General features: G+C 40.1%; 1 protein-coding gene and 1 pseudogene across 1 annotated transcript in view; both read right to left on the bottom strand.

Annotated features, from left to right (window-relative positions):
• The window catches only part of MAN1A1 (mannosidase alpha class 1A member 1), a 166,279-nt gene extending 148,699 nt beyond the window's left edge, over positions 1-17,580 (bottom strand). Inside the window, exons 1-2 of the mRNA XM_058735117.1 lie at positions 17,459-17,580; positions 15,574-16,440 (exon numbers count right to left, since the gene is read on the bottom strand). Coding sequence (XP_058591100.1) covers positions 15,574-16,440; positions 17,459-17,557 — 966 coding nt within the window. The 5' untranslated portion in view covers positions 17,558-17,580. The remainder of the gene's footprint in view (positions 1-15,573; positions 16,441-17,458) is intronic.
• Positions 17,581-24,604: 7,024 nt separating this feature from the next.
• LOC131514774 (large ribosomal subunit protein uL6-like) lies at positions 24,605-25,180 on the bottom strand (annotated as a pseudogene).
• Positions 25,181-26,322: the final 1,142 nt, after the last annotated feature.

Consider the following 26,322-nt stretch of genomic DNA (forward strand, 5'->3'; position numbering starts at 1 on the left):
ATGTGTAAAATGGGGAAAATAAGACTGAAGTCACAGGGCTGTTCTGAGAATTAAGCAAGTTTATGTATGTAAAGTGGTTAGCACAGTGCCTAATAAGAAGTAAACACTCAACAATGGTATGCTATAATTACTTTCATATTTTTCATCCCTCTAGAATTAAAATTACAGATAAAAGAGACAAAATCCATACAAAGATGAGACTGTAAAAATCTAGTTATTCGTTGTTTTAATTATCTATAGATCAAGCTACAGAGAAAATCACTTAAAGGGGCTATTCTCAGAACAAGAAGAATAACATGCATTCTATTGGGAGAAAGAAGGAAGCATGTTATAGAGTGTAACTGAGAAAGTATATTTTTTTATTAAATGTGTGGTCTTAACTGCTACCTCTGTTTTAAACCTAGAGAAAAAGAGAAAATTAATGGCTATTGTTGTTGTTGTTCATAAATTAAATATATCTGCAAATTAATAGCTGAAGTTTAAGAGTCATTTAAGGAATAAATGCGTTATCTCAAATATTCAGGCAAAATTCTGTTTAAGAAAGAAACAGCTAATGGGGGGCTTCTTATATAATGATGGAAAACTCTAGAATGCATTATATACAGACATTCTCTTTTATGATCACTAATGTGTTCTGTGCCTCTGGGGTTTGTGAAGACCAGGTACTCCAGAGTGAAGTACAAGAGCAGTGGTCTCACCTAGAGATGGAAGAGGGATTTCCCTCCTTACCAGTTTAGTTTACCACCTTCAGATCAGCTCTTGAAAGTGCTGACTGCAAAAATCCCCCAGTGCTTTGGAAAGCCCTAACAACCCTATGGTGATGATGCCTGAGATTTTGACTCAGTCAAAGGCATTCCTTCCTGAGACAGCCTTCCAGCAATTCCACTGAGAGCCAAAGGCCCACAGACATGCCAACCAATCATGTAACTAGACAGCTTTCTCCATAAGGAATTCTAAAACCTTGCAGCAAGTGCCCCACAGGTCAGGGAAAAGGTGATCTACCAGTGCTAACGTCTGGAATTCACCTCTTAAACTTCCAGGAAAGCAAGAGTCCCCGCTGATAACATAGTCCCTTCTTGATGATTAAGGTGACTAGTTAACATCCCACTTCTGCTACTGTTATCTGCCTTTGTGTCATTAGCACCACCTCTCTGTGAGAGAAAACACAAAAGGATGAAAGATGACTAATAGCATGGGTTAAAAAGTATGCAAAAAAAAGGGGTGCCTGGGTGGCTCAGTTGGTTAAGCATACGACTTCGCCTCAGGTCGTGATCTCACGGTTCATGGGTTCGAGCCCTACGTGGGGCTCTGTGCTGACAGCTCCAAGCTTGGAGCCTGTTTAGGATTCTGTGTCTCCCTCTCTCTCTGCCCCTCCCTCACTCGTGCTATCTCTCTTTCTCTCTCTCTCAAAACTAAATGAACACTAAAAAAGTATGAAAGAAAAAATATAGCTAAATTAAGCTAAACTAATTCAGCTAAAATTAATAGTTAATTATCTACGGCATATTCAGCTCTAAAATTCTAAACCTCTATTACAACATCAAAGACAAGTTAGAGGAATTAGGTCAGAGCTTTTACTTATCAAGAATACATACGTTTTCCTAATGAGAAATCCATAGTCAGTTAACTCAAACCCGGTAATATAGTTTGTTAAAACTTCTAGTCCCCAAAGAAGTCCCTTTAAAATGCCTAAATTCTAGTGCCTTTACTTTATGAAAACCTAGAGTGTAATTCTACAGATCACAGGTGGGTGGAGAACTACAACCACAGAAGCAACTACACTGAATCCCAGATTTACAGGCATATTCTAATGGAACTACATTAAAGAAGCATCAAGAAAGAAATAGATGCACAGCATCTCCCCCAAGGGCAACTTTTTGTATTTTAGTTCATCACACTATGCTATATCTTGGAATAGGACTCTCTCCTATTTATAAAATTATTGTCTACTCAATTTCAATCAACTTTAGAAACACTGTCAAGGCATAGAAAATGCAAGATTCTTTTGAATTTAGCTTTTCCTATTTCCTTACCACCAATGTCAGTCAAGTAGATTTAAAATTCTAAGACCGAAACAAATAGATTGGGAGCGGGGCGTTAAAAAAACAAACAAACAAACAAAAAAAAAACAGCTAGAAAAAAGGAGACTAAAACATACGGTCAGCAAAGAATACCTTTAGCTCTCTACACTAATCAGTTTTAATCAAATAAATCCTACTTTGAAATCTAACGTGACATGACTTAAAAATTAAAATAATACCATAAGTCAAAAACCTTCTATTAGTTTAGGTTGAATCATAAGAACTTATGTCTTGTTTCTTAGGTTAAGATTAAATTCAGTTAAAATGTTCTTCAGAAAGCCTTGAAGATTATAATGTTCCAATAAAAGGAAGTAAACTTTTAGGACATTAGTGATGTTCTGTTTCCAAATCTAATCCTCCAGGCATAAGCTACAAAGTTAATAAAGAGCAGATTAAAACCAACCAAGAACAAATTATTAGTTCCGTTTTCCATTTCACTCTTCAATTCTTGTTTTAAATGCACTAGGAATCTCAGCCGCAGACGTGGTTAAAGCTGCAGCGGCTCTAATAATCAGCGGATCTTATCACAAAGGGTGTAGATACTTCCTAAATGAAAGCGCCATATGCCTAATTATTGAGCTAAATTTATACATGTAGCTATCTCTGAATGAAACATTTTCAGCCTTGCAGCTCACAAAATATTTCTTTTCATGCCTTTAAGGTATTTCTCCAGATTTCATTCTCCCCTGCTTTTTTTCTCCTCCCTCAGTTTGAGGATTGTGTGACATACCAGGCCAGGAAGCTAGAGGTAAGTGGACACTGATAAATAGTCACCCCCTCTATGGTCTTCCCAAGGATGAACATCACTTCTGTGAGATAACAATTGAAACAAGGCAAAACAATGCTTACTTTCCTGTCACAGGAAGCAGGAATTTTGGCAACAACAACAAAGTACAGAGGTAACAGCAGAAAATACAAGTGAACTAGCATTGGTTAGTTCAACAATACTGCGGCCAAAGCTTCCCCTTCTTTCCTGGAAATGACTTCTCGAATCCACTTACTTACCGACAATCCCTTTCTTAACAAAAGTCCAAGCTTACTACTCCAACCAATCCCTAGTTACTGACAAATAAATACTATAAATACTAATAATGAATGCTATGTGTCAGGTATTACACGGAGAGATTCACATACATTTTCTACTTTAATTCTCAAAAGGACTCTGCACAAGAGAAATGTTAGCCCCATTTCACGGGTGTAGAAAGGGAGGCTCAGAAGGGATTCTGCTCTGCCACAGTGCTTCACTGTCTGACTAGAATTTTGGTGATAGACTTGAATTGTTTCTCAATTTGGTTACATTTAAGACAAATTTCTTTCCATTGTTAATTCTGGACCATGAACCGATGGAATAGAAAAAGGTCTCTTCATACTCAGGGGGTCTAACATCTAGTTGGAAGATAACATATATGCTCATGAATTAGCAACCCACAGGGCAAAGACAGAGATAACAAATGCCATGGGAATTTGGAGAAGGGAAGAGCAGCAAAGGCTGGGAATGTGAGAAAGGGCTTCATGGGGAACATGGGGCAAGTAAGAGGACATGCTAACTGAGAGGAATAAACTAAACAAGGCAAAACAAGTGTTTTGGAGACAGTAACTATGCAAGTTTAGCTAAGGCAGTTTAGTTTAGTTTAACTAAAGCTAAAGTCTCTCCCAATTTAAGAGCTGTGTATGATTCAAGAAGCAGAGCCCAATTTATAGAAGACTATGAATGCCAGCCCAAGGAATGGAGACTTCCTCCTAGAGCAGTATTTTTCACACTCTAGTCCCTTGGCCAGTGGTATCAGCATCAACCAGGAGCATGCTAAAAATGCAAATTCTAGGGCCTACTCAGATCTACTGAATCAGAAATTCTGGGGGCAGAGCCCAGCAATCTGTGTTAATTTGCCCTCCAAAGGATTCTGAGGCTGGCTAAAGTTTGAATTGTTACTCCACAGGAAATAGAGACCCACTAAAACCTCTGAGATAGGTGACTTAAGAGAAGTGATGTTTTAGGAAAATTCCTCTAATAGTGAGCTGCAGAATGAATTAGAAAAGGGACCGTTTGCAAATTCATAAAGTTCACAGAGCTTCTACCGTGCAATTATTTATATGAGACGGCCCTTTTCAGGAGCTACAAAATATTAAATTAGAAAACAGGAGACCAAGGTTCTTTTTGCAAAATATCACACCTTCTTACAGAGAAATTTTTATTAAATTCTAATTTCTCTAGTGGAAAATAACCCCTAACCTATTACTTTTCATTTCAGGGTGGTACTGTAAACATTACTTATAAAAACATCATTGTCTCAAAAATATTTGCTGGCAGGAGCGGCAGGAAGGGGGACACCCAAACCAACTTTAATTAGGTGTCTCATGTATAAAATTGAAATCTAAGAAAAATGACAACTCTTCATAAATGTAGTCCACAACTCTAGATAATAATGAATAGAAATGAATGAGGACCCTACCTAATTTAAAAGTCACACACCTGAAAAATAAAATAGTGAATGTAAACATAAAGCAGATTTTTAAACAAACACAAACTTATATTCAATTAAGTGTTGACTTCCAAAAATATCTCACAAGTATCTACATTGATTTCAGCACTGTTACATCCGGTCAAAAGGTTTTTTATGAAAAATCTTCACAGCCAGTTTATGAATCATATAAGAAAATGAATACAGGTTTTCGTTTTATAAATGATTGTGAAAAAAACTTTAAAATGGTTAAAGGTATTTCCTACATTGATTAATTTCTATTCACTAGATCTGATTATGAATGTTGACTGTTAAAAAGTATCAAGCTTTCCCTCAAAAGACAATGGCTTGTAGCCTATGATGATTCATAGAAGGGGCTTCAAAGATGAGTGGACACCATTTTTGGATTATGTGATTACATAAAGTGGGGGTAGGGGCGCCTGGGTGGCTCAGTCAGTAAAGCATCCGACTTCGGCTCAGGTCGTGATCTCACGGTTTGTGAGTTCAAGCCCAGAGCCTGGAGCCTGCTTCGGATCCTGTGTCTCCTTCTCCCTCTGCCCCTCCCCCACTTGTGCTCTGTCTCTCAAAAATAAATAAATGTAAAAAAAAAAAGTTAAAGTGGGGGTAGGTGTGTCACACTTGAGTAGCTCCTCTTGGTATGTTTGCTTAAATAAGCACATTCATTCAACAAATATTTACGGAGTCCTATTATGGGCAAGGCCCAGAGTTAGCTGACCCATTAGGTACATAAGGGGGAAGCTCTGTCCCGCTCTCAACATGTTAGTCCTGGAACCAATTCACAACAAAGAAGAGCCAACATCACAGTTCTCTTGGAGTAAGAGAAAGTACTTCTAACCTATGCTATGGCTTTATCTTATTATTGATAGACCACTTACTAAATCATAATTTTTATTCACCCTAACTGCTAAAACAGCTTAAAGCAGTAGTTAATAAATCATCTTCATTTTTTATGCTCCTTAAATTGCCCACCCCACCCAGCTTCCTTTTTGTTGTTTTTTTTTTTAAGCTAATAAGTTCTTCATCACATATCCAAAGTTAAGTAATCCCTAGGAGGATTAAATAATGAAGACTAACCAAAATGTTTAATATGAGTAAATAAACACAATGTATTAAATACACACCAATTACTAAGTAGAGGTCCTTTTACACTTAATAAGAATGCCTTATAAAATTGCTGACTCGGGCTAATAACTCCTGAGGACACAGTATGGACTGTTGAAACATTTCTAATTATGAGATGAAAACCTGTAGTTGACTAGATACATCATAACATTCAACACTGCTAGTTGACTACAAAAATAACATGTCTCGGAGAACAGCATCCTAAACATTCTAAAATTACTATCATCTTAAACCACAATTTATAAAAATAATATAGTACATTTATGTCAATCGTTATTCACCATGTTAACGCAGTCTCAGAGCCAAATTGAAACAGTTCTGGCGTTTGGCAGACTTTTATGAATTAACCAAGGTCAGAGTAAAAATACATCTTGAAATGTGCAGCTCCTCACTATCTTAAAAACGCATGACTAAAAGCACGTTATTTGAAGGAGTAGCAAAAAACAAAAAGCCCAAATTTCATAAGCAAATCATGCTTTTCTTGCACTCTCAAAATACCTTACGCAAAATGCATATTTAACATATTTAAAATATTAAATACCTGTAAAATAAATAATATAATTTTTCTTCTGTAAGAAATCAGCTTTGTTAAGACTTGCCATTTTCTGGCATCACTAAAATCACTTCTGAAATTCTGTTTGGACTATTTTTGATCTTCAACTATAATCTTAAAATATTAAGAAACCATCCTGATGATTCTAGAAGGAGAAGGATGTCTCCTTCCTTCCCCAGATCTTTAAAGAGGCCAATACTTTCCTCAAATATCTGATGCAAAAGCCCAACTAGAACTTAACAATGAAGATGAGCTGATGGAAGCTGGCTGGGTCTTAGCTGCGGAAAAGCAGACTGTTCCAAGGTTCTTGGTAAGTACCCCTATCGATAAAGAATACTTTTTTATTCTAAGGGTCCAACTGAGGGAGGAAGCAAATATTATTGTTAAGTTTTTTTGTATGTTTTGTTTTTTGTTTTTTTAAATAAAATGCTGTCTATCACCTTATAGGACCTTGCCTCCTTTGGGAGCCCATGTCTAACCAGCCAGCTTGTTAGATCCACCTTCTTTGATGGACACCCCACTCCTTGGGCTTCCAGGCTTTGCCTTTTCCCTAAATCCTGCCCTTTAATAACTTCCTTGTTCTATCCAACTCACAATGAGGAAATGCAACTAGTCAACCAACACAGAAGAAATTGTTGCTCAAAGGAACGCAAATTAAATATACAAGATACTGTTTCATCACCTATGAAATTTATAAAGATTCAATAGACTACAGTCACTATATTACAAGTGGAAGCATAAATTCTTTTCGGAAAATAGCCCTCAAAATGTACTATGATCCCTTGATCCATTCATTTCCTCTTCTAGGAATTCAAGGGGAAATCCTACTTATGGGGGGTTAGAGCAATAAAAAATGATATGGAAACTTAATGGACAAAGGTGTTTATCTCGGCATTTTTTATATGAAAATAAAAACTGGAAATAATCTAAATGTTCAGATCCAAGGGAGTGGTTAAACAAACTATGATACTTCATTTACATATATTATATTATCATAAAATGACACAGTTATAACTGTGGGGGAAAAAACCCTATATGTTGGGGTGAAGTAGTGTTGATATTACCTGTGACTAAATGATAGGACTGTGAAGGATATTTTTTTTCCTTTTTCTGTTCCTGTGTACTTCTAAATGTTCTCCCCACCACCACCCACCCCTGGCCAGCATTAGTTTGCAATGAAATAAGACAATGAAAGATATTTCCTTCTTCTACAAACCTATTCTCGCCCTTGCTAAGACAAATCTCAAAGTATAATAATTTCTGCTGGGCAACCTGAGTGATATACTTTTAACAGCGGCCTTTTTTTTTTTTTTTCAACTTTTATTTATTTTTGGGACAGAGAGAGACAGAGCATGAACGGGGGAGGGACAGAGAGAGAGGGAGACACAGAACGGAAACAGGCTCCAGGCTCTGAGCCATCAGCCCAGAGCCCGACGCGGGGCTCGAACTCACGGACCGTGAGATCGTGACCTGGCTGAAGTCGGACGCTTAACCGACTGCGCCACCCAGGCGCCCCTAACAGCGGCCTTTAAGAAGCAATACATCTATGAAAGGGAGGCACTGATGGCAAAATTTCAGGCAGCTGGTAATGAGATTTTGAGACTGGGAACACACCCCTGCGCTTCCTTAATCATTCCACAGGGCTGTCCTTTAGCCTTATGCCCTGATAGATAGTCAGTGAGGAAACACACACTTTACACAGTTCCAGCACATACTGTTGTGAAAGGGGAACTAGGGTCAGACAATCATGCCCAAACATCAGCTCATGGAATTTGGACATGGCTACCCCCAGCAGGGATCATGAGCCCTGACCCCCTGTCTCTGGACCCTTAGAAAAATCAAGTGCTCCTCATAGGACTTTGAAGAGACCATTCAGTGAGAAAGGACTTGGTAGATAGATTCCAGCAATAGCTCATGGTCTTTGCACAGCTTAAGTTCCCTCTGCATCAGTTCACAGCCTGTTTACATGCCTCTTGGCCACACCCTTCCTCATAAACGCACACCCTCGGCAAACAGGTATCCCTGCTAGTCTGTAGCAAAGAGGGTGTCAGCATATGGCATGCTGTTATTAGACCCCCTGGAGGAAGCTGGTGTGCTTACTCATGTCCTCATCCCTCTCTTCCATGCCTCCTCTCACACCAAGTGCCCTCACCGAACTAAGGACTGGGGACAGGACAACCCAGTGGGGGACCCACATACCAAAGTGTGAAGAAGTGCAAAGGAAAGTTACTATAATATGGCCTGTCACTAAATGAACAGATGCAGAGCAAGAGTGATGGGAAAGCAGTGAGGCAAATCAGGAACTGGGCCTTTGATAAGCTTAAGAACCGGGACACAAATGGACTGAAAAAAAGGACTTGATGGAGGCAGGCATTCTAGTTACAAAAGACAAGTGACTACAAAGGATAGCGGGCCTTTTAATTTTATTATCTCTGTTCTGGATTATCTGCTCGACTCCTGGGCATTAGTGTACCTAAAGCAACTGCCAGAGTATTCAAGATGGAAAGGAGGGCTGCGCCTTTCAAATGCTCTTAAGCCTAATCTCATCTGGTTTTCTTTCAAGTACCTAATGATCACAGAAGTCTGTGTCAGGACCCAGTGGGAGTAGGGCAGTGCTGCCCCCTTCTTTGGAGCAAAGGAATTAGTCAGCATTGCTTTCTCAGGCAATACCTTACCAAGCAAAGATGTTCCTGTCCTTCTCGGATGGTCTCAGTGGGGCTTCTCACTGCTGGTCTGCCATTCAGGGCTGAGGAGGAGGGAGGGCCAGGCCAGCCAGCCCCCAAAAACATATGATCTCATTAGAGTCAAAAAATCACCTGCGGAGTGGGGCCTTCAGGCTAAGACGCAGTTCCCAGCTCTGACTTTAGTGCACTGGGGGGAATTTCAGGAAGTCACAGCTCACTGGGCCCTGTGTCTCATGGAAAATGAGTACTGGGTTTCAGGATCTCAGAGGTCTTTCTGGGCCAGAAACCCTAATAAATCTCAATTCATGGCTCTCAAAGAAGGGCAAAACCTTTGAGTTATAAAGTATAAATGCTTTATGTGAATTTTGATTGTTAGGGGATAGACTGAGCTCTGATTATAGCATTGATCATGATGAAGAAATTTCTGTCAAGTCTAAAATAATTTTCTTCTCATTTCTTAAAAACATTCCTCCAAAGGTAAAACTGGTTAAAACACACTTAACTCAATCTATTTCAGGGAACAGTTTCAATGCCTAAGAGGTAACTCAAGGACTGTGATGGCTCTGAGAAGATGGCAGTTCAGCAATAAGCACATTTGACTATGAGAAAGAAACTAATTCTTTAACAAATACTTGAAGTACAGAAGCTGAAGAAGTCTATCATTTTAAAGATACCTGAAGTTTTCTGGAATTCGGAAGGAATCTGAGAAAATCAGAGTTGACAGTAACACAGTAAAATCATAGCTGTCTGGAAAGATCATCTTGATGAACTGGAAATGTATCCTTTTAAGCACTAAACTTAATTTGAACTGTTTTTGGTAACTTTTTGAAACTTCATTATCCACTTCCTGATTTACTAAACAGTATGAAACAATGTAATCTTAGATTGACAGCTTTAGGTAGCGACTAATAACCGTAATAATAGCAAGTGGCATTTATCATACACACACCCGGCACGCTGAATATCTTTCGAAGTGTTCAGTGTGGATGATCTCATTTGAGACCTCTGATCCAACAAAATGGGTGCCATTATTATCTTCATTTTACAGATGAGAAAAGTGAAGCTCAGAAAGATTAAACTGTAACTCCTTTAAGGTCAAAGAGCTGGAAATGGAAGAGATTCAGGTTCAGGTCATCTGCCTCCAGACCAGCCCTTCTCACCACCACAGCACTGCAAGTGGTTGGAGCAGGAACAGGCAAGGGCATCTGGAGACTCTTCAGGACCTGCTTGGGTAAAGAGAACTGTGCTCCCACAATATAGAACCCATAGTGGTGTAATGTTTAAATGTATGTCTACTTTTTGAAAAATACAGTCCTGCAGGCCAGCTATCAATTCTTCTGTTACACATGATGCAATGTCAAAAGAATATGCACATTTATAGTTTGAAAGCACTCCCCCACACAGTCACACTTCTTTTCTCTAAGCTGTCTCTCTTCTCTTTTGCTTCCCCACCTCTCTTTGTAAAGAATGTCCAACTGAATGTTTACAAATGCCTCGGCTTCCCACAGATCTTTATAAAGAGAAAAAAATGTCACATCAAACTTTTCCTGAGTGGCTTTAAAAAGAAGAGGTCTTCTAAATCATGCCGCTAATAAGATTTAAAAAACAATGACTACAGTTCATGTAACTTAACTAATATAAACTCAGATTTATAATACTGCAGAATTGTGTTTTGTACTCATCCTACATTAAGGCCTTCAAATAATGAATATGGCCAGTCCATTTATACACTTCAGTGGCATTTGATTTAGGAGGCAAACCATGGTAAGACAGTGAGCATGTTGAGATAGGGCTTCTTCCATCCTCAACTCTAATGTGATTTCCAGAAGAATCTTTGCGTCTCAGTTTCATCTACTGTACAATGAATAAACTGAGCTATCTTTAAGGATTCATACAGATGAATGAACACTTTATGGCTCAGAGAATATATTTACTTTTAAAAATCAGAGGAGTTATCATTTTTACGGCATATTGTTAGTAACAGAAAAAAAAATTTGCATAGTTTGCGTAAACGATCTTTAAACAGGTTTGGGAGTGGGGGTAAAGGGGTGGGGGCGTGGTTAGTTAGAGGTAATTCAATTACTTAACACTAAACAAGAAAGTAGGCTAAGAACTGAGGGAAAAGTCATGACTTAGTTTCCCCAAAGAAAGAATCTCTTCCTTAAACTACCAAATGCTGGTTTCTCCTTTACCATGTAGATCTGCTTAGGGTCAAGCATTTCATACTATCTCTGGAGTCCACCAGGTAGATGCTCCTATTTGACCATTCAAAACTCATCTTTGACAAACACATACATTTTTATGGTTTTGTAGAACCATAAAGAACTTAAAAGGCCACAGGTTCTCTATTGGGCCAGAGGGTATAATCAGGTTCTAATGTAGTGCTGATCTACCCATGTATATTTATCCCTCATCACTCATACTGGTCTGTGGGTATTCCTCTTCTCTGACATTGAGACACATGCTTTAAACTCTCCTTAATGAAGAATTTGTACTACCACAGTTTATGGAATAATTCAATACAAATATGTAAGCTCTCCACTGAAATCCAAAAATTCAGATGTCATACAAAGGCATATGTGAAATACTAAGATATATTTCTTAGGATGGTTTATTTTACCAGCTCACCGAAGACATACAGAAGCATTGACTTGAAAATGCACTTTTTAACCACTTTTCATACCCTTAACTAGGTTCTCAGGCCTAGTTTAAAGAGGAAGACAGAATACTCCTCTCAAATTATCAACAGCTTCCAGAAAATTAAGCTGAACGTAATTGATTATCCATTCACAGTCTTTTCTTGCTTTCATGTATTAATATTCAACAGTCAGCATCTACTCTAGTACTTAGACCATTGAAATTTGAATTTATTCATCTATTCATTATTTAAAGAGGAAAAAAAAAGATTTTATTAACATTCTATGACCTACCTGCTCTGGGGAAAGACCGAAGGGTGGGGGAATCTGGCATTTGCCCATTGTTAATATCAAGTGCGTTTCAGACCAGGATGAGCAGGATAGGTGAGGTAAACTGAGAGTATTTCAGTTCCTCTGGAGTCAGGTCTTCAAATTGTGACTTTTAGTATTATGCAAATATTATTTTCCACATCAGAACTACCCATACAAATAAACTGTAAAGCTGAGTTTCAAAATAAAAGTATTAGTCTGTCAAGGTAGATTATTCCTACATCTGATCTTTAATAAAAAGGGGTTAATCGTCAATAGCTGACTTATAGACTCAAGAACAACGTAAGACTAGACTAAGGCATAAAAATATGTATTTAACCATTAGCTATCAATATGAACATTTTCTTTAAACTTATGATCATATAAACAGGTCTGGAATAAAAAACTAAAGACTGCTTTGAGAAGCCTAGAGACAACTGTGACCCATGGCTAACCAGTCCTAAAGCCTTACCTGATAGACCCAAAGTTGACTGTCAGCCCCTTCACCTCTACCCCATTTAGGTTGGTGGAGATTCCAGCTGGAGATTCCAGTCTGAGAAAGGAGGAATCCCTCTGACAACTTAACTGTCTTCAGCCCCTATTACTCAAGGACTCTCCATAATTCCAATAGATGAAAAATGAAATTATTCATCCTCTAAATTAGGAATATGGCTCTAATCCTAAAGGATAGTGCAACTTCTTTGTATAGACTCAACAAAACGAAACAGGAAAAGAGCTTCCCGATTTAAAAAAAAAAAAAAAAAAAAAGGTCAAGGTAGAAGAGAAACTATTCTTCTAAAAATTCCATGGTGCTATTTTAACTTCTGTACTTCATTATTTTAACACTGCTTTTTACATTAAGCACAACCTGAGTACAATTTTAAAAAGATCAAACTCATGAAAACATGTATTATGTATTATAAAATTCAGGGAAATTCCAGAGTTGGTTTACAAAGTTGTTTTGGGGGGGGTATCTTGGTTTCAATTTTAAGTTTTACATCAAAATTTACCATCCATCAAATTAGTATTGAACAGCATATAATTCCTTTTTGTAAAGGGTGCTAGGCAATATCCTATTTGAAATTATGGCTGTCTGCTCGTGGCACAAATTTGTTAAAAATTTACCAAACTGCCAGTAACAATTGTGTTGGCAGTATAAAAACAGTATTCACTGCCTTTAAACCAAATTTACAAAATAAATGTTTGGCTCAGAAATTATAGTCTATGCTCTCAACATATTAGACTTGCCTATACCTTCTAAATTTTAGCTACAAAACTGTTAGTACATTCAGGTATGATAGAGAACCTAAGTATATAAAGAAAACTAGAAAATACAGGAACAACAAAGATCAAAACCAAGGCAAAGATCCACTGGTCCATGACAAATGTCCACGGTGGTGCCAGAAACAGACTCTAAAAGTGTGAAGTTAAAGCGCAGGGTACTCACTCTATTCACAATGGATAACCACTCTTTCCCCTCTAAACCTGAACATTTTCAGCACAGTTTCAGAATGGCATGAGTTACTTTTTTTGGGGGGGGGGGCGAGGGGAGTGGTTTACAAAGGAGCACATCTGCCTGAACTAATCTGATGAAAAACCATAATCCATTTCTTCCCATTAGCTTTTGACTAAACACTGAAGCTAATTATGTCAGCTTTTTTGGGTTTTCACAGCAACATGGAATTTTAAAGAACACATTTAGTTCCACCACTTTATGCAAGACTGGGCAGTTTCAAAACATCTAACTGCTAAGATGTTAGCACCACACAGACACAGAAGGCTACATAAATTTTCCTTATAAGGCTAATTAAGACTTTTTGATTTAGAGAGACAGATAACATGGATCTAATACGGGAAGATACACATACTGTTAATATGCTGTCCTGAATTCCCACTGCTTCTGCTCTAAATGCACTTTTAATCACTATTGGTCAGTACCAATCGCTTTTTAACTTCCATGCATCTTTAGTATTTGAAATAATTTCTTTGGACAACTGTGATCTGCACTAAGTGGCAGCTCATAGGAATTTAAAGGCGTGAAACATGTGAATTACACTGTTTTAAACCTAAGGGAAACGTAAACATACAGATTTGGGGTTAATTTACATACAGGTTTCATTTGGAGATTTTTAAGGAGGATGGGAGATGAAGAGGAGAGGGAGACTGGTGAGAAGTAGAGCTTTTTTCCCCCATTTTCCTGGTTTGGTAGCCCTGGCAGGATTGAAGGGCTTCCCAGAGAAGGGAATCTGCACGACAGAAGTTGTCCAGGTGCATAAAATCCTTTCCCTCAAGTCTGGGGTTCTACGCCTAAGGAAGAGTCCCAAAGTAGAAAGGCTGATGGGCTGTTGAAGGAAGCTACCTGAACAAAAGGAAGAAGGCACCTTCCTCGTGCCTAGGGTAAACTGAAAGGGATTCAAATCCACTTTAACTTGCTCAATTACAGCTTAACCAAATTCACCTGGTCTTATAGTTAAGGTCATAAATCCTGTGACAATCCAGCTGCCTCTGTTCTGTAGTCACTCACGCTAAATACCTCTTCACCAACTTGAAAATTCTGTTTATTCTCTGAAAATGGGGGAATGAGGATGCTTCCTTTCCTGATTACCCACCCAATATCAAAAGACAAAATTTATTTTCAGAGACTGTGAAATTTTTTAAATGATAAAAATATTACTTCCCCTCATAATGCATTTTAGAATGATTTGGGATGAAATGCTTTTAATATGGTTCCTACAGGTCTTAGATTGTGTAAAAATCCAGGCGGGCATAGTTTTACACAGGGGAGTAGCCGTGGAAGGAAGCATGTCCACAAAGAGCCTGCTGACTGGTGACAGTGACGGGGCTTCAAGTCCTGACTTGGTCACTAACTGGTTCTGGGGCTTTTGGGCTTCTCAACTTTCATCTTTAAATTGACAGCCCTAAATGACTTTTAAGGTCCCCTTCAGCTTTAAGCCAGTGAAGTAACCATACGTTACAAGTACGAGAAAGAAATTATGAAAGACTTATCAAAGTCCATGTTTGTCCTGGATTAACTTTGTCATCTCTGTGCTACTGTGGAGGCAAACCTGTTGCATCACATAAAATACTCTTTTTCTGGCTACATTAAAAATGCAAGAAGAGACAATAGGCTGGCTCTTTAAATGTTTCATTTTTTAAAGTGTAAACAACAGCATGTCCCCTGTTATAGGGAGTTCTCAAGTTTCACCTTTATAGTCTGTAAGTATACACAGGATGCCACCTGGCAGAATAAGGCCACACCAGGGTGTGCTGGCTTGCTGTTAGAACTCTGTTATCCTGCGCGATTGATGCTTTGCATTTATTTCAAGCCATGTCCCAGCCTTATTTTGGGGCTGTTTGGGACCTTCGCTGTCAGTGTTCGCAGGGACGATTAACCGTGTAGTGGCCAGTGAAAGACGACGTTTGCACACCACCTGCCCATGTATGTAATACGTACCTCTCGTGGCTTATGCTTACCAGAGCATGCAAGTTAAAAGCAACGGGATTCAACCTCATATCCTAACTGGCTACATGTACTACGATAGCGAAAAAAGGAAAACGAAAGAGCCTTTGACATTGCACCTGGTGGAAGCGAAAAACCTCTATGTCCCCTTACACGTTAATGTTACAGTCTTAAGAGTTTCAAAGGTTTGTCTTTTCTCCCAGAAAAACGCTGCCAGGCAGGAGGGGTTCCCAGTACGATGCACTCACCTCTTTGATCTTTGCCCTCTTCTCGCGGATGGCTGCGTCGGCCGGCTCCCGGCCAACCGCCCCGATCGGGGGCACGAAGTCCACCGGGGGCAGCCTCCTGAACACCGCCTTGTCACGCAGCTGGTCCTGGGCCACCTTCTCCTTCTCCAGCAGGATGTCTCTTTGGATCTCCTCGGGCAGCTTCTGCAGGGTCTCCTTGGCTTCCCTGAGAGCCCGCTCGTGGTTTTCGCGGATCCTGGCCAAGTTGTCCTCCAGGGCGGCCGCCGGGTCCCCGGGCGCGCCCTCCTCGCCGCGCCTGGCTCGCCCATCTGCCGCGTCCTCGGCGCGCGCCCCAGGCCCGGACTTGTGGTCGGCGGCCGGCTGCAGGGCGGGGCTGGAGTGGAACAGGACCCCGCTGAGCAGCTTGGAGGAGTCGGGCAGGAAGAAGATCGCCCCGAAGCAGAGCGTGATGAAGGCGCTGAACACCAGCAGCAGCACGAACTTCTCCGTCAGGCGGAAGGCGGCGGGGCCGGATGCCTTCCTGCCGCCGCTGCCGCCGCCGCCGAGCCCCCCGCCCAGGCCGCCGCCCAGGCTGCCGCCCGCCGGGCTGCTGAAGAGCGGCAACAGGCCCCCCACCGGCATCCCTCCAGCCGCCGCGGCCGCCGGGGTGCCCGCTGTCCAGTGGCCCTGCGCCGCGCCGCTCAGCAGCCAAACTTCGCCGCCGCCCGGCGTCAGCGGCTGCGGGGCTGGGTCCTGCGCATCCAGGCCGCCCGAGCCCCTGGGCTGGGCTGCAGGTATGCGCCGGGGAAACAACTCTTCCGTGGGTCTTCTCCCAGGGGCAGCTCCTTTGGCAAACAAGCACGCGCGACAGACCGCTGGCTGCAGCCCCTGCGGGGAGAGAAACAGTAAAATGTGGTAATTACGATGATGGTGATAAAGTTTCCAGAGGGTCTCCGCCCTCCGACGGCCGTGCGAGCCGCCGGGACAGCTCCCCCAGCGCGGAGTGGGGAGTCCGGCTCCGGGCACCGCCCTCAGAGCTCCCTCTTTGGACTTGGGGGGAAGTTTTCGGGTCCCGGGGGGCGGGGTGTCCTGCGCACACCTAGAGCAGGGCCGCGTGCGGGCACCTCCTGGAGAGGGCAGCGCGCCTCTGGGCAGGAGGGACTCAGCGCGGGTCGGGGAGCTCGTCAACTTCGCCAGCTCCCCATCTCGGAGCTGGGACGAGCTGCCTCTGCTTCCCCGGCGGCGGCTGAGCGCGCAGCCCGGCCACCCCGCAGCCCCGGTCGCGGCTCGGCAGGGCTAGCGCGCCGACCCGCGGGCGAGTAGGAGCGAGCAGGGCTGCACTACGCCCTCCACCTCGGCCCCGCGAGCACTAATACCACTGCCGGTCTCCGGGCTTTCGGAAACGAGGGCGGTGACGCGTCCGGAGAGTGATGGCGCGGCCGGGCCAATCACGCACCGCTCAGGGTCCCGCGGGGGCGGGGCCGAGGCGGGGAGGGGGCCGCGCGGGGCGGGGAGTTTACGGGAAGCACAGCCTCGCGGGGGCCCGGCCGGGGGCGGGGAGGTCGCGGGTCTGGGAGGCGCGAGGCTGGCGGGAGTTGCGGCTGGCTGGCCGTCCAGACCCGCGCCGGAGGCCCGGGGCGCAGGGAAGCGGGTGGGGAGAGAGGGGTTTCGGGGTCGGGGAGTGTATCCCGCGCGGTCCTCGGGCCCGGGTCGCAGGGGCTCCTTGGCCTCGAGTGGCCGGGGAGGCGCCCGGACTGACGCAGGACCTCCCTGCCGGCCCTCGGACCCGCCCCCCCGGGCCACGCCAGGCCCGCTCCGAGGGGTCCCGGGAAGGCCACGTCTCGCGGAGAATCGTCCGACGCCGGGTTGTTCAGAACGTGTCTTTTCTCCAGTTCCCTCTTTTTACCCAAGGCGGGGATTCCCCCGGTGCCCGGTGGCAGTCAAACCAAAAGTCCCTCGCCGAGGAGCTGTGATCCGAGAGCATTCGAGCTCTGTGGTCCAACATCCTTTAGCGTCCTAAGAGACTCATCGTTTTGTGGTTGCTCAGGATGCTTCGTCTGCATCCTTCCCCCTCCCACTTAAAGAAAAAAAAGTTGTGTACCTCCTCCACCCACTCCCACTTTCAAAATTCATTTACCTCATAGAAGTTAGTCAAATTTTCCATTTAAAGAAGACAGTTTTATGCCATAGCTTCAAGTAATAAATTTAAACACTGTGTTGAAATTAAGTCTTGGCTGTGACTACTTCCAGGGAAGTAAGGACTTGGTCCAATAGAGATGGTTTTCAAGACAGCGTTATTTTCCAAAATGTGTTTGTAATTTCCCCGTTACTCTGCAAACGAAGGGTTATCAGAGAGGAAAAAGTTGACTACTGACTTCTCATTTCTGAAAGCTAGTTTGAAGCAGCCTTATCCTATGCCTCCCCCTTTTCTGGAAGCGTGACTAGCTCTGTTTCTGCTTGCCTAAAAACAAAGGAAACAGCTGGCAATTTACAGGAAGGTGCCCACAGTACCGTTGTTTCAGGTGTTAGACTGCATAAGAAAATATAAAAAGTCTCATTACAGTTTTCATCTAACTGTTCATTTTAACCATCATTATTTGTTGTGTCTTTATTTTGAGTAAAATGAGTGACATGCCCAGTGTTTCTGTTGATGGGAGGTTGTTGTTTGATAAAACCGACCTATGGCTTTAGTTATTCTGATAACTGCTGTGAAATTCTACGCCCAGAAGAGTGCAGCATATCCAAGCAGGGTAACAAAGTTTAGAAGGACTGAAAAAGAAAACAACGATGTTTTAAAAATTAAATGATGGAATAGTAATTTTTGTTTCAAACTACATTTGCTAGTTGTGGATGGACTGAAGAGTTGGAATCGGTGTGAAATAATATTGCTTATTTTCAACAGCTTTAAAGTTCAGTACCTCATGGATAGATAGATAATAATTAGGGTTAGTACCCTAAACGCCAATCCCTTTGTGATCATCTTTTCCGGAATGACTTATTATTTTAATTATTATGTTTTAGGAATGGAATTATTTCTTATAGCCACAAAAATATTTAGAAACTTTAATTTAAAATTAGTATTATTAAATATTCCAGAAAGGTAATAAAAACTACTTTTCAGTGCATGTTTAAAATAAATGGTACTGGAAGGGGGTTATAGACTTAATTCTACTTTTGGCGTTCTTCAGTTTCAACACCAAACAATTTGGGCAACTAACCCATTGAAATTGTGGAACTATTGGGGCGCCTGGGTGGCGCAGTCGGTTAAGTGTCCGACTTCAGCCAGGTCACGATCTCGCGGTCCGTGAGTTCGAGCCCCGCGTCAGGCTCTGGGCTGATGGCTCGGAGCCTGGAGCCTGTTTCCGATTCTGTGTCTCCCTCTCTCTCTGCCCCTCCCCCGTTCATGCTCTGTCTCTCTCTGTCCCAAAAATAAATAAAAAACGTTGAAAAAAAAATTTTTAAAAAAATTAAAAAAAAAAGAAATTGTGGAACTATTCAAAATTTAGCATATGGACTTCAAGATTATTTGTTTCCTAAAAATTTTAAATTTGATTTATCTATATTGTGTTTGAAGTGACTGCTCTGTTTATTTCTGTTTCCCTTTATGAAGGTTACTTTAAGATTACTTTATTAATACCTGTATTTCTTATAAAACAGAGATTTATTATGAGTGAAGCCTGGCTTAAGTGGTTGATTATAGGATATGTTTTAAATGGGGCCAGTCTGTGTTAGGTAGGATGAGAAATATGTGGGAGTGCTCATATTTGGGCTACAGCAGGTTAAAAAAAAAAATCAGACAGTATTTAAAGAGACATACCAATTTAAAGAGAAACTAACCTAGTAAAACCCTTTAAAATAACCACACAAAGTCCTGTGTATTCATGGTAAAGGAGGAATGCAGGATGGTCAATAAATTAGAAATTGCATTTTGTTGAAGCAAAATCTGACACTTTGCTCTGATTTCAATACCATAAACACTTCTCATTGTACAGGTGGAAAACAATGTTTTATATGTTGGGATAAGGCAAAAAGTAAAAATATAGGTTATGGTTCTGGTCCCCAGATAATATAACCTTGACTGTGTCCAGTAAATCCATACTCGCCCACCTCATCTACCTGAAGATATGTCATGATCTTTGTGAATACAGTGATTGTGATAAAGTTGCTGTTTTTTTTGTTGTTGTTGTTATGAGTAGTCTAATGTGAACTTAGCAACCTTAGTGATTCTGTGTGGTTTTTCTGTTTAAATTCTTGCTGTGTTTTCTGATTTGACAAGCTAGTACTGAAGTATGTGTCCCTTGTACTTTTTTCAGGTTTGCCTGCAAACCTAATTCTTACTTTTTCCTTTTTCAATGCTTATATCTCTGTATCTTTTTTTGTAAATTGTAAATTTTTGTGTGTCAAGATAAAATCTTTACAATCAATTAATTTTTTAAAACCTGCTTTTGGTTAGAGATATCCCCCCAAGGCACAAAGAAATCCCCAATTTATTTGGCTGCTTGGATTTGTCTGTTTTTAAAATAATATTTAACAAGGGGTACATTTAACTCTTATATTAACGTGCCTAAAATTATATGTAGTAATAATTATAAACAGGGCTATATGGGGGAAAAGTGATAATATTTTTATTAAAACTGTGGTGAATGAATATTTTTTTAAAGTTTCAAATCCCAGAAAATTAAAGTGCAAAAGTATTTCTTAGTAGGGAGTTTCCAGAAGGTACTATGTAGAAGTTTATGGAAGAATCCTTTTGAAAATTTTTCTTTGATTTAAAAATAAAAAGTAATATGACAAAAGAAATGCACTTCATATATACGGGTAGCATTTAACTACTGAAGTTGTCCAACATGTTAGATTTCTGATACAATCTTATTGTTGCTGATTTTCTAATTATCTTCAAATTTCATGTCACAATAGGTTTTGGCCTTTATTTCTAAAAAAACAAAATGTAACATGTAAAAAAATAGTTCATTGTTAATATTAATCTTTAATTTTCAATACTTCATCGGGCAGCTCTGAATTTTACATGAAGTTTATTAAGATAGGAACTAACCAAAGTTTTAAAGTAAAGTGTCAGTAACATTTGTGGTCATGTGAGGGGCTACAGTTATACCCTGGTTCTTTTTCTCCCACTCCTCAATTTACTTTGGAGTATAATAGATTATTATTACATAGTAGATTATATATTATATCTGTATAATAGATTATTTTTATAGGACTCCAATCACCTTTGTGTATGTGTGGGAGGGGGCATTAAGAGGCTGAATCAATGAGACCCCTCTGTCCCTGCATGTTCCTGTTGAAACATCTGTTTTTGTTTTGAACACTCATTTCATAAATATTAGCAGTCCCCAACTTAAAAACATTGTGTTTCACCAAGTATTTGTGCATTAGCTCTTTGGAACTTTCAAAGCGCTTCTCTCCATAGAAATAAAGTTGTAAATGGTGCTTTGGGTTGCTAGTCTACTCTACAAAGATCTAAGACCCTAGGGAAGAATAAAATGTTGGAAAAGTCCTGTGGCAATGCTAGTAATCAAAGCAGCATTAAATTAGAAAGTGTTTTATTTATCTTGAATGTTGGAGCCTGAGGACAAACATTTATTTGGAAGAAGAGGAGATAGAATGATTATTTCAGAAAGATTCTAAGCCTACTTTCAAGGTCAGAAAGGTTGATGGAAGGTCTTAAGTATAGTTTTCCTTCATTACATACATATAGCTTTCTTTTGGTTTCAAGTGTATCACTAGAATTACCTTTATGATGTTTTTGTTTTTGTTTTGTTTTGTCCTGATTAACAAAAGGACTGAAAGAGAGAAGTACAGGGAGAAATTTTTCTAAGTTGGCAAAAGTTTGAATGAGAGAATAATTTATTATACAGGACATGCATGTCCTTGGTTGTATGACCATTGGTGATAAGTTACCTATCTCCTACATCTGTCATTCTTCATCTGTAACATTGCTGTGGCTCTTAGATTAAATGGTATAACTAATGTGTCTGGCACAATAGGTATTTGAGAAATTTAATTCAATTTTTCTCCTTCCCTAAAAAGGGAATTAATGTTCAAGATAGTCAAAGAGCAGTGTCTAGAGGATTCTTAAAAGGAAGAAACCAGAAAAGCATGGCAAGCAAGAAATTTAGGATTATGTGGTTCTTCACATGGTTGTCACTTTTTAACTTCCGTCTTCTATTTAAATAATACTCATTAGAGGAATTGGGGGAACAGTCTCAGGTTTGGTAGGCAGCGGGTCCTACAATGTGTCTCCACTCTATATATAAATAGGACCAAAAAGTTTGCCAACTAACCAACTTTATAGTTCTTTAAAGCCTTTAGAAAATGTGAATGATGGCAAAGTCTCCAAGTGAGGAGAATATTACTGCTTAGTGGTCAAAGAATCAGGAAACCAAAGATTCAGGGCAAAAAGGCTACGCAGAGAAGGCCAACAATGACCCTTAGAAGTCCTTGTATATAAAATGTTTGAATTTTATGACTTGAAGAGCATATACTATTTCAACTGAGTGAAATGAAAGGAAAAAGTTTCTTTCTATGGTTAGAGAAAATACAAAATGTTTCCTTAGTTTTGAATTCATTAGGTACATTTTTAAAAGGAGTCACTTTTTCTTCAGAAATTTTTTCCTCTTCATTCTCTGTCCCATAAAAGATCATACACTTTTCCAGAAAAGCCAAATAAACTTAGAAAAGTTATAATACATTATTCTGCCCAATTGAAATTTTTTTTCATGAAATTAAATGAAATGAAACCACATGTGCTTGTTCCTGTTTTGGAGAAATGATCTACAACTATGACACGACAGCACTTTGCTTCCCAATTTCATTGCAAAATAATTGTGCTGTTTGCACTATGTGTTCAGTTTTTCATTTTGTCTTTCAAGGCAGAATTTTGTCTTAGCCCTGGGTTTCTGTAAACAGATAGGAATTCACTTACAGTTCTTTGTCCACTGAACTTATTTTTCAAGTTCACTTGGAGCATTCTTCTGCAATTAATAGATTCATGAGGGGCTAAGGTAAAAGCAGATCTTTGTTGCAGATTGTATCTGAACAAATTGCTTCTACTGAAAGCACAACAGGTAGTCTATTTGTTTAGCACAATTAATGCTGGTCCTGCCTGTGGGAATGAGAGGGACATATTGAAATTAACATAGGAAAAATGAAGGGAAGAATTCCAAATCAGTGACCCATATATCTGTTAGACTTAATGGTCTGGAACTAGCAGATAGGGTTTCTACAAATTACTAAACTTAAAATGTGTTGAGTTTGAGATACTTAATCTGGCTCTTAGGTTATAGTTATTGAACATCCACTGAGATTGTTAGGTTTTCCAGTTTCTCTCAAATATTAAATGTGTGTAATGAATTCCACTATTATGATGCTATTGTCGCTTGAACAGTAATGAACAAGAAATTAAAATATCAAGTGCCTAAACTTGCCATCCATTCTTTTTTTTTCAGTTTCAACAAATATCAATTTATAGGTAATCTGTTTCATTTAGAACTCCATCCAATGCCCTCCCCAACTCCACTTCAAATATTTCAAAGCAAACTATAATTGACCATTTCACTCATATTTCTTAAAAACTTAACCATTATCATCAAATCAAAGATCAATTCGTTAAAATAAACAATCTAGTTGGTTCATTTTAAATCGAGATCTTCAGTAAGATCTATATATTACAAGTGGTTGCTCTTTTTCTTAATTTTTTAAATGTTTATTTAAAAATTTTTAATGTTGATTTATTTTGAGAGAGAAAGAGACAGAGACAGAGCATGACCAGTAGAGTGGCAGAGAGAAGGAGACACAGAATCTGAAGAAGGCTCAGGCTCCAACAGCACAGAGCCTTATTATGCCGGGCTCAAACTCACGAAACATGAGATCACGACCTGAGCCGAAGTGGGAAGCGTAACCGACCAAACCGACGCACCCCCCCTTTTTTTTTGTTTTAATTTCTTTAAGTCTTTAAACATACCTTATTTTGAAGGCAGAGCATGCACTCTTGTGATTGATTGAATGTGTAGTGTTGTATTTTGCCTGAGAAATCAGAGTTAGGGTTTCCATCGAGTGAGATGCGGAAGACTGCAGGAATTGGGTGGGGGCGGGGGGGGGGGCAACCCTGCTAAATTAAAAATAGTCTAGCATGGTAACATATTTAAAGTGTGGCACACGGTGGGGCGCCTGGATGGCTCAGTGGTTAAGCATCTGACTTTGGCTCGGGTCATGATCTCATGGTTGGTGGGTCCGAGCCCCACATCAAGCTCAAGTGCTGATAGCTCAGAGCCTGGAGCCTGCCTAGGATTCTTTGTCTTCCTCTCTCTCTCCCCCTCCCCCACTTGTACTCTGTCTCTCTCTCTCTCTCTCTCTCTCTCTCTCTCTCTCAAAAACAAATAAACATAAAAAAAAGTTTTCTTACATGAAAAAATAAAGTGTGGCACATGGAATTAAGAAATTATGAAGGGTTATCAATTTCTAAAAATATCAAGGACCAGCATATGGGAATAAATAGCTGAGGTAAAGTAGAGAGGAAGAGGATTTTGGACACAACAACCACATTTATCATGAACACAAATTAACCTTACTAAGGCCTATCACTTTGTTCCACTCCTCAACTGCTTTTTCACAAAAAATTACTGGTATGCAGACAAGTGACTCAAGCACACTTACCTCACAAATACTCAAATTCATGCCTCTGCAAAATTAGATGCCTTCAGGATCTCCCCCAAAAGTTCTATATCCAGCGATGAACAGCCATGTGGTGTTGAGTGTCATGGGTACCATATTCCTCTTGCTTGAAATACCCCTAATATTCCTTCAAAAATCACATTCAAACCACTTATCCCATGAAGTTTTACTGGAAAAAAAATCCTGTACTGTTCCTTCTGTTACTGTTCTTAGCACACTACAATTTACTTCTGAATGGTTTGCTTGCCAAATAGTTGTAAAGAATATTGGGTTTAAGAAAAAGCCTCAAATTAATACAGCTTTTATTGCATCTTTAACATATCACAAATAAGTCTGAAAAATCATCTGGACAACTCAGATCTTATTCATCAGCATTTTGGACTGTTCCTTTTTTTAGAAACAGAGACACCATCCCCAAATTTTCTGATATCCTTGCTTGTAACTGTTGTGGCTTGCTGTGTCAAAGCAGCTGAGTTTGATACAAGTTTGATGTCATTTCCTTCAAGAATTAACTCATCTTTCTGGGCCTGAGATACTGAATAAGCAACACCTGGCCTCATCCGAACCCTGTTGATATATTTTTCATCCCAGGAAATTTCGAATTTCAACGAGAACCATTCTCCTGAATTACAACGTTGATGGGGAAGTGAGCATACACAGACTTCATCTTGTAGTGAATCCCAGTTTAACACCCTTGATCATGTTCTGTGCATGACTACGGATAGTGCAAACAGTAGCCAGTTCTTTCCTATTTCCCCACCATTTGTCAACTTGGAGCCTCTTCTTTTTCTTTCTAAGGAGACTGAGTTCTACATTGATGTAGTTGACATCCCTTTGCAGGTTTCCTCTGGGGCCTTCACAATACAGTGTGTCCCTTCAGAACGATGTCAACATTTTCTGGAATATCAACAGTCTGATTGCTGAGAATGTTCTTCATTCTTGCAGTAGACAGGGCAGAGGGCCCATTTTATATTCTTAATATCAAAAACCACATATATCTCTATCAAAAAATTAATTGCGGGGCGCCTGGGTGGCTTAGTTGGTTAAATGCCCAACTCTCGATTTCAGCTCGTCATGATCTCATCGTTCATGAGTTTGAGCCCCTCATCAGGCTCTGTGCTGACATTGCAGAGCCTGCTTGGGATTCTCTCTCTCCCTCTCTCTCTGCCCCTTCCCTGCTCATGCTTGTGCTCTGTCTCTCTCTCAAAAATAAATAAATTAAAAAAATTAATTTCAATATTCTTAAAAGTAGGTAGCCATTAGGGGCGCCTGGGTGACTCAGTCAGTTAAGCATCTGACTCTTGATTTTGGCTCAGGTCCTGATCTCACAGTAGTGAGATTGAGCCCTGAGTCGGGCTCCACGTTGGTTTTGGTGCCTTCTTAAGATTCTCTCTCTCTGTCTTTCTCTTTCACCCCCCACTCTTCCAGTCTCCCTCCCCTGCTCATATTCTCTCTACCTCTCCTTCTTAAAAAAAAAAAAAGTAGCCATTATAAGGAATTCAGTTTTCTCAAGTAAATTTCTTTTATTCCATAGGTGTTTATAGGGTAGAATAAATTACTGAAAGAAGAAAGTTAGGAAAGGTAAATTTGTGAAACTTCAATTAACTAATAGGCTATATATAATGTTCCATTAAGTACATTTTATTAAGTGTATGTAGCATCATCATTTCCCTCTCCTTGCAAAAGTATTTTGAATTCACATACCTGGCTGGTGGGAAAGTAAAATGGTGCAGTTGCTTTGGAAAGTAGTCTGGCAGTTTTTTAAAAGGGTAAGTATAGAGTTACCAAATGAACCAGCAATTCTAGCACTAAAGTCTATACCCAAGAGAAATGAAAGTATCTGTGTACATAAAAATCTGTTCATAACTGTTCATAACAGCACTATTCATAATACACAGCAGCATTACATTATTTATAATAGCCAAAGGTATAAACAATATAAATGTCCATAAATTGATAGAATACAGTGTATCTATCTATACAATGAAATATGATTTAGCAATAAAAAGGAATGAAGTACTGACATATACTACAACATGGATGAAACCTGAAAACTTTATGCTAAGTTAAAGATTGCAT

The sequence above is a fragment of the Neofelis nebulosa genome, chromosome 6 (genome assembly GCF_028018385.1).
Source record: "Neofelis nebulosa isolate mNeoNeb1 chromosome 6, mNeoNeb1.pri, whole genome shotgun sequence".
Taxonomy (NCBI): Eukaryota; Metazoa; Chordata; class Mammalia; order Carnivora; family Felidae; genus Neofelis; species Neofelis nebulosa.